The sequence below is a fragment of the Pseudonaja textilis genome, chromosome 1 (assembly GCF_049901715.1).
Source record: "Pseudonaja textilis isolate UNSWEBS1 chromosome 1, rPseTex1.2, whole genome shotgun sequence".
In the NCBI taxonomy this organism is placed as follows: domain Eukaryota; kingdom Metazoa; phylum Chordata; class Lepidosauria; order Squamata; family Elapidae; genus Pseudonaja; species Pseudonaja textilis.
In genome coordinates this window covers 87,784,530-87,796,982 of record NC_141990.1, presented here as the reverse complement: position 1 = coordinate 87,796,982, position 12,453 = coordinate 87,784,530, and the positions used below count along the sequence as shown (strand labels likewise).

Below are 12,453 nucleotides of genomic sequence, written 5' to 3'. Positions count from 1 at the left end.
ATTTTAGTCCTTAAGTCCTTGGGCAGGGGGTTGGATTAGATGACCTACAAGGTCTCTTCCAACTCTGATTATCTGTTTAATCCAAGGGTCTTCAAACTTGGCAAGTTTAAGACTTGTGGACTTCAACTCCTAGAATTGAAGTTAACATAACTGGAGGAGGAATTCTGGGAGTTGAAGTCCACAAGTCTTAAAGCTGTCGAGTTTGAAGAGCCCTGGTTTAATCTGTTTAAAGTGTATTCACTGGATGGGTCACATGAAAATATACATCTGGCTGTCTGAAAGAACAGATTTCTATTACCTTCTTTCTTTCGAAGCGCTCCTGTTCTTCTTTTTGGAAATGTTTTTCACGCTCCAGTCGAATCTGTACTTCTCGTAACCGAGTTTCCTCTTCCTTCTATATTACGACATAAAAAGGAAAATATGGACATTGATCATATTATGGTAATCAGTGTATTTTATCTATTACTTTCACTTTTGCTTTCAATTGCTGAAATCCCAAAATGTAAGAGGCTGCGTAGCCCCAACATAGTTGCAAAAGGTATCTTTTGTATCCAAAGAGCAGCTTCTTTTATAATTGCAAATGAATGTACAATTTAATTACTTCTCTTGTAGTGCAAACACATTTTGAAAAGGTGATGAGATTCTCAATTAAATACTGTGTATTTATGTACCACAGTCCATAAAATTAGAATACCAGTGTTTCTTGATTACTTCAACAATCATTAGTCTTTCTGATTGCACATAATCAGTTACTGTTCATGATTTTATGCAAGGTAAAAATTAAGTGCTCCCTTTTCTATTTGGCATGATATATTAGGGAAGCATGCATTGCATGTTTAAGGCCCAAGTCACAAATATTAATGGCATTTTTGTATCTAACCTGCAGGATACATTCAAATGCAAAGTAATAGCAGCAGCTGGCAAGGTTCATAATTAAGAAGAGGCATGAAGGGGAAAAATTAATGCTTTGCAATTTTGATAAAAATTCCTCTTCAAAAAAAAACTTTCGGGGAGGGAATTTAATGAATGTCATTTGCACTGAAAAACAGCGTGCAAATTAGATCAAAAAGTGCATTCAACTTCAGAAAGAATAGGTCCTAAATATACAGACAGAAGGAAGGAAATACTATATAATTTTTTATAACTGTCAGGAGTCCTTCCAGAGAATACCAATATTCCAAAACCCACAGTCATACATATTTTGTACACAAATGCATATCTCTTGTAAAGACAAAAAAGTGCTTTTGGGATTGTTAGGAATGTAAGTCACCTCACAGTTGGGCTGGAAAATATATAAACCAGGATAGACATTTTAATACTGTCTCTTTAAGGGAATGCTAAAATTGTAATTGGATGTGGTTCCTCAAATGGCCATAAGATGGAGCCAGAAACCTGAGTGGTTCTGTTCTGTTTTTGCTGAGAGTGTTGATGTTCCTGCATTTTTCCTTATTGACTGTTACCGATCGTCGTTATTCTTGGATTTCATGTGAGTCTATTTACTGAACTGTTTTTGATACTGGACTTTGTTATTTGGATTATCCCTGGACTAAAAACTGACTGCTTTAACAGTGAATGACTTAGACTGTGTTTGGACTTTGCTTAACCGTTTACTGGAAGTAAAACCTACATTTTACTATATACAGTGTAGCTGTGTGCTGTTTGTGTGTTATTCTTCACCACTCTCATTACGTCTCCCTGTGTGCGCTCATTCTCCTAACGGGGAATTACCTCAACAAGAATATCACTGGAGGAGTAGCTTGCATAGACCCTGTTAATATTCCTTAAAGTAGCTGATCTATTCTTGTGATAGTTTGAGGGATGGTGCCTACGGAGGGGGAAGTGATGTGATGAACTATAGTGAAATGGCAGTTTCCCAGGAAACATTTGCGGGGGGAGGGAGCACACAAGAGACAGCACAGCCTGGAGCTGGAAGAAGACAGAGGAAGAGAGTTAGGATAGCCACTCCCTAGAATCTTCCAGGGTATGTCTGTTAGGATGAGAATAAGGGTTTAGTCCAAGGGTCTTCAAACTTGGCAAGTTTAAGACTTGTGGACTTCAACTCCCAGAATTCCTGAGCTAATATGACAGGAGGAGGAATTTTGGGAGTTGAAGTCCACAAGTCTTAAAGCTGTCAAGTTTGAAAACCCCTGGTTTAGTCTGACAAGATTCTTTCTATTTTGTGTCAGGAAATAAAGACTCTGACTGCATTGTTTTACATTGCTCTTGGGCTAAGCCTGACAACTGTCCTTCTGAAATGTCACACGGCCCAGGAAAAAAACAGAATCAGTTAAGGAATTGCCAATGGATGCTACATGCTTTTACACTGGCAGAGGGACAAGCTGTATTAGAATCAGCAGAACAGCAGCACTGAATACCGTGGAAAACTTTTTTTAAGGATGCTTTTGGTCTGGCATTATCAAGATGGTACTTGTGAGAGTGTAAAGTTCTGCAGCTTTCTCCATGTGTGGAACATCAGCACATATATGGGATTGGTGGGACTTCAACCATGGACTCATGGCTTCCATCTAAACTTTTTTAACCCTTATGCCACTGTTTGTACCTTCTTGCTTTCCTTCCTGCAGTTCCACAGAACAATGAGCCATTTGTAGAACAGACGATCTGAAAAGCCCACTGGTATTTACACTACCTGTTTCTGAAGGAGTTCCATTTCCCTCCTTTCTTTCTCTTCCTTTTCTTCAGCCAAGCGGCGTAGCTCTTCGTCTTTCTCCTGTTCCTGTTCTGCTTCTTTTTGCTTCCTTTCTGCCTCATGCTTCTGAGCTTCCTCCTCTCGGCGTGTTCTTTCCTCAGCTATCTTCTGAGCCAAGGCCTCCTTCTTTTGTCTAACGGAAACAATGGTGCGTGTTAGACAAAGGCATGGATGGGTGAAACTGGCAAAAAATTGTTTTAAACAAATAAAACACCAGTTTTAGCATGTCAGATCACCCATGCCTCTAAAAATGAATACATGATACAGAATGGAATGGAAAAAGGAAGAAATGCTTCCTCTTCTCACTTTATCTGAGGTAAACTGAAGGTTATTAAACTGAAGGTTATACTTGGATTAATTGGGAAATTTCCTTAAATGGAATCATGAGAAATTTGAAATCTTGCTTGGTGCCAGAAAACAAATTATAGTATTTCTGTGGAAGGATATCTAAGACTGCATTGAGCAAGTCTAACAGGATTCACTGTAGCATAGAGATTAAGGGATTGGACTACAAGCAGGAGGAGCCATATTCTAGCCTTCCTTCAGCCATAGAAGCTCATTGGCTGACTTGGAGCCAGCCACTCTCTTAGCTCAACTTTCCTCACAGGGTTGCTGTGGTGAGAAAAAAAAATAGAAGAAAAGCTGCTTAAGTACTCCACCTTAAGCTCTTGAACGAAAGGTGGGATATAAATCACCTAGCTAAAAAAGTGGATTCTGAATTACTGGTTTTACTTTTCTCTCTTGAGACAGATAGACGCCGTTTATGTAGAGAACACGAGTAAGAGTGTTCATATTTCTAACAATACTGTATCATTTCAGGGTGCAGGTGGCACAAACTTAGATATATTGCTGGAAGGGTTGATGAGAATGCAAACTCCATGCATTTGTTGAAGTCAGAACAACCTAAGGGGCACTAGAGTGGCTTTTTCTAACATGATGACCCTCCAAGATTTTGAAATACAACTTTTATCTCCCAAGCCAACATGGCTGAAATGATGGGAGTTTACCTTGATACAACTGGATAATAACAGGTTGAGAAATGATGCAGTCCTTTTGAACATCTGCATCATACTGTTCATTTACTTATTTGATTTTTTTATCCATCTTTATTATTCTATAAGTAATTTAAGGTGGTATATATACCTAATACTCCTTTCTCTTTCTATTTTCCCCACAAGTTCTCTGTGAGGTGAGTTAGGCTAAGAGAGAGTGAGTGGTCCAGCCTAAGGTAGGATTAGAACTCTTAGTCTCCTGGTTTCTAGGCCAACATCTTAATCATCACACACATCTGACTCTTAGTCAATCAGTATCATCAATTCTATACCAATTATCACCTTAATTTTATAGAATGTAGATTGTATAACATCTATATGATCAGCACAATCTATACAAATTATCACATTATACGAAATAGTATAATCTCTATTTTTAAAGAGAAGAAGGAATGGCTTAGAAAGACAGGAGGAAGAGCCACTAGTAAGGCAATGGTCAAATAATTTTTCAAAGAAAATAATTTGAGAACACCTCTTGGACAGGTTCCTCCCTAATTCACATGAAGATAAAGGGAGGAAACAGGAAACACATTCAGACTTACAAGAGCCTGTTACTATAGCTGTTACAGCTATAAAAACAGTCCTGTCTATATGGCATTAGTTACTTAGCCTGGTCTTCATTGTTGGGCGGACACTATTCTAGACACTTATATATCTTTTAACAGCCTGCTTTGCTAAATCATGGAGATGAATAGAATGTAAACTTTATACAAATTCTTTGTTTGGGGTGTGTTCAAAGAAGAGATCCAAAAGTGCCTTTTCTCCATTAGGCAACTGTGACTGGATCACCTTTCGATCTCTTCCTGCTCCCTTCTTTGCTGCTCCTCGCGTTCTCGTTGCTCCCGGGCGAGTCGCCTTTTTTCACTAAGCAACCGGGTTGCTTCCTCTGGATCTGTTGTTCCTGCTGAAGATTTGCTGCAGATGGGAGATGGTGAAGCTGCTGAAGGAACAGAGGGCATAACCGGAACAGGACCTAGAAGAAGAGTCAGGTTTATACCATCAGAGTTGGTTTTTTAAAAAGCCATGTACAGTAAAGAACATCTGGAAAAGGAAAATTATAAAATATGAAAATACCATTTACTAGTTGAGGTTGACAAGTGGGTGGGTTCAAAGCAAACAAATGTAAAAGACCTGGGCCAAAAATTACAATTGATGAAATTTAATGTAGTAGTGGTACTAAATAATAATAATAACAACAACCAGTGCAGGTAGTTATTAATGGTCTTCAAATACAGACTCTGCAAAGAAGTGCATGAAACCATCAATCACATACTGAGCTGTTGCAAGACAATCACTCAGACTGACTACAAACAACATCACAACACAGTTGCTCAGATGGTCAACTGGAACTTGTGTCACAACTACCATCTGCCTGTAGCAAAGAACTGGTGGGATCATAAGCCTGAAAAAGGGGCTGAAAATGAGCCTGCAAAACTACTGTGGGACTTCTGAAAACAGACTGACGAAGTTTTGGAACACAATACCCCGGATATCACGATTGTGGAGAAGAAAAGGGTATAGATCATCGACATTGCCATACCTGGTGACAGCAAAATCGATGAGAAACAACTTGAAAAAATCACCAGATATCAGGACTTGAAAATTGAACTGCAGAGACTCTGGCATAAACCAGTGCAGGTGGTTACAGTGGTACTCGGCACACTGCCAAAAGACCTAGGCAAGCACTTGAAAACAATTGGCGCTGACAAAATCACAATTGGTCAGCTGCAGAAGGCCACCTTACTGGGATCTGCTCGCATAATCTGCAGATACATCACACAGTCTTAAACACTTGGGAAGTGCTCCACTAGTGATTTGTGATAGGAAACCCAGCATAGTTATCTTGTTTGCTGTGTACATTGTTGTTTTTGTATTAAATAATGATGATGATGATGTATTTATTCCATATATACTGTACAACAACCCATTATATATACAAAAATAGGAGTAAATGGGTCAAATGTTTTTTGGGGAAGAGAGCCAATTTACCAAGGCTTCCTGAAAGTTAGCGGGGGGGGGGGGGTTACAGCCCTGCCAAACATTAGGGGAGGGTGTTTCACAGGGCAGGGGCTGCTACGAAGAAGATGTGCTTCCTGGGTTCTACCAGATGACATTTAAGGGAGAGAACTGGAGTGAACCAACCTGTGCAGGGCGAAACTCATGAATCCAGCCCATGGGATGTTTAAATCTGGCCCGTGGGCCAGTCTGGAAAGAGCAAAAGACTGGCCCGCAGTACCTCTGGTAGTCAAAATGGGGCATGGGGGCTGCATATGGACCCCTGGACCCCATTTTTGGCCTGGATAGGCAGTCCCTTAAATAACCTGACCCTGTGCCATTCAGGACTGTAAAGTGATAAACAACACCTTGAATTGCCAAAAAGAAGCCAATACAGCAGCAGTGTAATATGGGAAACCACCAGGTGCTCAGAATTATGCATAGAATTGCTACATTCTGGACCAGTTGCAACTTCTGAGTGGTCTTCAAGGGAAGACTAATGGACAGCACATTGCTGTAATACAAAAAGAAAGTGGCCAAAGCATGAATGATTGTGAACAAGAACAAGAAAAGGAACAACTGGTGTGCACAAGATGAATCTGTAGAAAGACATCCTAGCCATGACTTCTTTAATAGGAACAATGAGCTTAGGAAGAGTCCTGAATTCCATAGAAGCTCTGTTCAGGGGAATGCTACCTCACTGAGCAAAGACAACACAATGTCAAACTCTGAGGGTCGGTGTGGGGACAAAACACAAAGCCACTCTGTCTTGCTAGGGTTGAGTCAGAGATGGTTCCTGCCCAGTCACTGGGTCAGCTTCTAGCTTGTAACGGCATTCCTAGCTGGGTATATCTGATTATCATCATCACACTGATGATATGATCTAAGTGCTAGAGCCCACTGTAACTACATAGCCAAAAAGGCATTAAGAGTTGTTAATCTAATCCTATGTAGCTTTTTCTCTGGTAATATTACACCACTAATTAGAGCATACAAAACATTTGCTAGACCAATTATTGAATACAGCTCATCAGTCTGGAACCCACATTATGTATCTGATATTAACACAGTTGAGAAAGTCCAGAAATATTTCACAAGAAGAGTTCTCCACTCCTCTATCATTGCAGAATACCTTATGCCACCAGACTTGAAATTCTAGACCTAGACCTAGAAAACCTGAAACTATGCTGCCTTCGGTCCAATCTAAGTATAGTATATAAAATAATACATTGCAATGTCCTACCTGTCAATGAATACTTCAGCTTCAACCATAACAACACAAGAGCACACAACAGATACAAACTCAAGGTTAATCGCACCAAACTTGATTGCAGGAAATAGTACTTCAGCAACAGAGCCGTCAATGTCTGGACTACTCTACCTGACTCTGTGGTTTCTTCCCCAAACCCCAAAAACTTTAACCTTAGACTGTTTACTATTGACCTCAGCCCTTTCTTAAGAGGCCTGTAAGGGGCATACATAAGTGCACCAATCATGCCTACCGTCCCTGTCCTATCGTTTCTTTTCATTTTTCTTATTCGTATCCATCTCATGTATTCATAATTGTGTTTATACTTATACCTGTTATCTTGTAAGCAATTGATTTATTTATTGTAAGCAATAAATAAATATTGCATTCTGTGCTGTTGAATGACCTCACCCAGTGGTTTCATGTACTTATTACAGAACAGCAGCAACAGACCTGCACCCCAAGGTATCTCACATTCAGGGGCCTAGGGCCTGATCTTTTCACTAATCGTTGACACTCAATTAATGTAATAACTTCCTATGATTTAATAACCCCATGTACATTTAAAATTACAATTTCCCAGTAATTTTGGGAGAGTTTTGGAAGACCCAATACTTTAGTGAGACCACAGGCAACTTTGGTGATAGACAGGTTGTGCACTCCTGTGGGCCATGGCTTAGTGAGGAGGATGTAGCTCTATTAAGTCAGAATTGTCATTAACAAGAGAATTATTGCCCAAGGAGATCTTAAAATCTGAAATTATCACTAGTTAGAACATGTAGTGTATGTGACTATTATGACAAGTATTTCAATCTAGTCATTTAAATTATATTCCACTTTGATTTAAAAACAAAACAAAACAAAAGCTTATAGTCCATCTTTAAACAAATAGTCCCAGTGATTTCATGTGGACATCTAGGTCCATTCTAGCCTGTGATTCTGGTAGTTTCTCTGCTCTACCATTTAACTAGTAACCAACTCTGCTTAGCTTCCCAACCTAAACCATTGGAAATAAACCTGTTAGAATTACCCACATTGATTCAAAACAACATCCAAAAAGCTACATTCTGAAAAGGGAGCAAAGCACTTAATTGGCTAAGGAACGCTTTGGAAGGCTGATAACCTGATCCTTACTTTGAGTAGACTCTAGTTTACAAGACTCTTCACTTGTAGCTACTCTGGGATTTGAAGCTGTTTTTTTAAGGTCTGACTTTTGTTCAGTTATCTTCTCAGATTCCTGCAGAGTTCCCTTTTTCCCATGTTTTGGTGGACGAATGTTGCCAGGGGAAGGAGGGCGAGTTTGAATGGAAGGTGTTTTGGAAGATCCGGAGAGCAAAATGATCTTTCTGGGTGTTCCTGGCAGAGCAGGCATCGATCTGGAGGCATGCCTATTTGAATCACAGAGGGACAGCAATCACAACTTAGATTTAGACTTTGAATAACTTTATTGTCACTTTAAATCAGAGGCCTCCAAACTTGGCAACTTTAAGACTTGTGGACTTCAATTTCCAGAATTCCTCAGCCACCTTCGCTGGGAGTTGAAGTCCACAAGTCTTAAAGTTGCCAAGTTTGAGGACCCCTGCTTTAAATCTACACTAATCGGCATACATTAAAATGAAATTTCATTGCATACAGCTCTCAAAGGGTCACTACCTCCAATAGATACTACATAATCATGTCAAAAATATAAACAAACAAACAAATAATACAAATTATGCATATACTCACATACCTACATATATTATATGACACAGGGAAACAACACAGTCCAGTTTGGATGCATATATGTACATTTAGATCATTTATATTATATTGTTGAGTTACAGTTACTCCATTTTATTGCTTTGAAACATTTCCCCATCTCTATCCATTCTTCCCTACTCTTTTGAAGCTTTGAGAGGAGTGGGGGAAAAGAACCTATCTGAGAAACATCATTTTATCTTGTATAAAGAGGACCACAAATAGATATTATGCCTCAATGAGGCACAGCTTAGTACACTTTGCTAAAGATTTATTAAAATTTATCTGCTTGTTTTCTCAAAAAAGAACAGGGTTCTGCTTCAGCTAGAAATCAGCAATGTGGTACCATTTTCATAATCCCAAAATGACTTTGACTGGGCTTTTTTTTTTTTTTTTTTGGAGCCTTGCCTCACATTAGAGTAATCCACTTTTGAAGGAAAGGTACTTTCAAAACAATTTGTGATATTACAATGGCTACTGAAAGAGAAAAGATAGGAGTTTCCAAGTTTTAGCATTGCCTGCTTTGCTATAAGACTTCTATTCAACATCTTTATCTTGCAAAGGCTGTAGAAGGGGAAAAAGAGATTATTGCTGTGTGTGCACAAAAACTATGACTGAAATTGCTAATCTATATATTTGGAGATATTTTTGAGGTACTTGGATAAGAATAGCTATTTAAGCAATGAATGGGTCTTTAAGATACCTATTGCTTTACTATTGAGAGTTAGCTATGATTGTTTGCAGAGTCTAGAAAGGGAAACCACAGAACACTCTTCTTAGAGAAAAGAACTTCTTCTATATATATATATATGCCCCTGTGATTTCTCTGTTTGTAGACAGAATTTCTAGAAATATTTGATGACACAATTTGGACTAAGGTACTTTTCCCTGATTGATGATCACTAAACATACCTGCTACAGACATCATCATTCCCAAGGGGAATGATGATTGGGAATTACTAGATTGGGAAGCATGGTTTTAAGATCCCACTGACTGTCCATCAAGACTGGAGAAAAAAATCAGACTGGGGTGTTCCGTTAATACAGGGGTCGCCAATCATTTGGACCTCAGGGACCACCAAACTCATCATTTTAAATCCCACAGACCAGAGACCCTAGGAAAATCGCCCCAAAAGTCTGCAGGAAAATTCCTCAGCCATTTTCCTACCAATTGATCGTTCTTTATTTGGGATTGCAGGGTACCATCTCCATCTCCGTTCTCAGGGGGAGAGAGAGAGAGTGAGAGAGAGAGAGAGAGAGAGGGAGGGAGGGAGACTTTTGGCTTTAAGCAAGGAAAGTAGCAGAAGTCTTTCTTTCTCTCCCCCAAACTCCACCAGAATGGTGCAGCCTCTTGGTGCAGGATGCCTTGCAGGGTCCAAAAGACTAATTTCTGGGGGAGTTTGGGGGAGAGAAAGAAAGACGTTTGCTGCTTTCCTTGAGTGCAGCCAAAAGCAGAAGAAAGAAGGGGAAAGAAGCAGGCCGGTGGCCAGGTGAGGCGCAAGGGGTGATTGGGGAAAGTTCCCCTCCTCTGCCCTTTGCCCCTCCCCTCACTACCTCATGTTGTTAGCAATGCAAGCGATGCAAGCCTTGTGTTCCCATGGGCCATGTGGGTGGCTCAGCCTTGTTTTTCCACACAACCTGGATTAATTGCTTTGGGGGGTGGGGTGCTTTAGGGGTAACATTTCTCTGTGGATCACCAAAGTTTTCTCGCGAACCACCAATGGTCCCCGGCCCACTGGTTGGCAACCACTGCTTTAATATATGTATCTTTTTCCTATTTGTATAGCCAACTGTTTCTTTCATGTTCATATACCGCCAACTGATTCCTATAGCAACTATACAAGATAAAAATAGAACTAAGATGAAATAAAGGCTAATACTAAGTTACTTACCAAGCAGCTGGTTTATTTCTGAAGGCAGATGGTGAACGGGTTCTTCTTTTACCCGATGAAGGATTAGTTGATGAGAGTCCTCTTTCCTTTCCTTTTCTGCTACTCTAATATTGAACAAATAGGACAAATGAGGCATTTTGCATAGCCACAGAAAGAAAGCCACCTTATTAAATGCACCTAGAAATAAAGATTTGCTATTGCAAATTACTGCTATACAAATGTTAATTATCCTTCAGTTTCAAAAGAGGATAAAAGATTGGACTCATGATATGTAATTTTTGTTTTTGTTTTAATTTGCATTTTGTGACTATAGTGTTCCGTATCTTCTGATTATTTGGATTGAACCTTTATTTTAAGCCATTCCATTTTTGTTTGTTTGCAATTTGATTTGTAAATCCCACCATTATGGTTTATGAATCATTATTTATGGCCTAGCACTATCCATGAATGCAGAGATTTTGACTAATTGAATAAACAATGTCTTGCACAATCTGGTAATGCTTTGCTTAACCATGAGTTATCCTCACAGACACTGTGAAAAGCTACCATTCCCAAACCATAATGGATGATTCAAGCAATTCAATACATCAGTTCCAAACACATTGCCTTTGAGTTCAGTGAAATGTGTTTCTGATTTGCCCTATATTTAAACCTAAACATTTTTACAGTTTTCAAGAAAAAGAATGATCCTTTTTGATTGCAGTTTATATCAACTCCACCTGGTAGGCTGTACCAAGAAATGAAATAGTGGATAAAATTACTTTTATTGACATTAGCTATAATAATAGAATCTGGCACATCTGATTGTGCTGTACCTCATCCCTCCTTAAACTTCAGTGAATTAGGAAGTCCCTGTCTGAGTCACTTATGAGCACTATATGAAACATATTTCACCCCTCAAGTATCTTGCAAATCTCTATCAAGACCATTTTTCTTACTCTATAGTTTATAACACATTTTAAAAGGTCAACTTAAAAACAAGAGGAACTGCCTTGTACTCAGCCTAGCTCCAGCAGCATCCAGAACTATGGGTTATCCGACACATAGTTGTCGTATTGTCACTCTATGGCCCAGTCACATTTTGCCAACTGTCATCTTACATCTTTTTGACTACCATTTCATGGACACCGCTTAAATCAACTCTCTTGATTTCAAGCTTGAGCCTTTTACAGATGATGATGATGGGATTTAGTGTCTGAGCACTTCTGTGCACAAAGCATATAACTTGCAATGCTTTATGCTTCCCTTAAGATCTATCAATTATATAAACTTTGTATCTGGAAATGTCTTCCTAATCTTTTCGTTCATTTTTAAACACAAGCTGTTAATTCAAAATGTAAAGCTAATGAATCAACCCATGTTCCCATTCTCGTGAAATTTTCACAAACAATAGGCAGTTTACTAGGTGAAAAATCCTTTTGGATCACAAAAGCTTTGCTAATAAACCAGAATCATTATGGTAGTTTAACGCACACATCTTAATGTGCAAATAGTATGATTTCATGTCCACATTTTTCCTCTGTATTAATTATTTTCCTATGATAAGGAAAAGAACCTAGGTATTCAGGATTTCATCAAAGGTGCAAGCTTATTCCCAATTTGGGAACTTACCCCGGCTGAATGTGTGGTCCTTCTCCGTCTAACCTCAGGGGCTGTGCCAAACAGTTTTGCTCGGTCTGCTGGACTTTGGCAACTTACGGCCTTGAAGGAGAGAGGGCTGATTGGGCTGCAAGATGCTGAACGAGGACAAATGGGGATAACTAGGGTATTTATTTTTTTTCCCATATATAAATTTAACCAAACACATAGAAGGAAACC

The 12,453-nt window shown here is 39.2% G+C and overlaps 1 protein-coding gene across 6 annotated transcripts in view; it reads right to left on the bottom strand.

Annotated features, from left to right (window-relative positions):
- The window catches only part of MAP7 (microtubule associated protein 7), a 92,211-nt gene that overhangs the window by 6,164 nt on the left and 73,594 nt on the right, over nt 1-12,453 (bottom strand). For 4 of the 6 annotated variants that reach the window (XM_087940454.1, XM_087940444.1, XM_087940437.1 and 1 more), the window contains 6 exons: nt 12,247-12,371; nt 10,636-10,739; nt 8,138-8,391; nt 4,549-4,732; nt 2,648-2,840; nt 299-394 (listed from right to left, as the gene is read on the bottom strand). In XM_087940454.1, the coding sequence (XP_087796580.1) occupies nt 299-394; nt 2,648-2,840; nt 4,549-4,732; nt 8,138-8,391; nt 10,636-10,739; nt 12,247-12,371 (956 nt within the window). Of the gene's footprint in view, nt 1-298; nt 395-2,647; nt 2,841-4,548; nt 4,733-8,137; nt 8,392-10,635; nt 10,740-12,246; nt 12,396-12,453 lie in introns of all 6 variants that reach the window. The other 2 variants (XM_087940451.1, XM_087940430.1) reach the window with 1 other exon arrangement.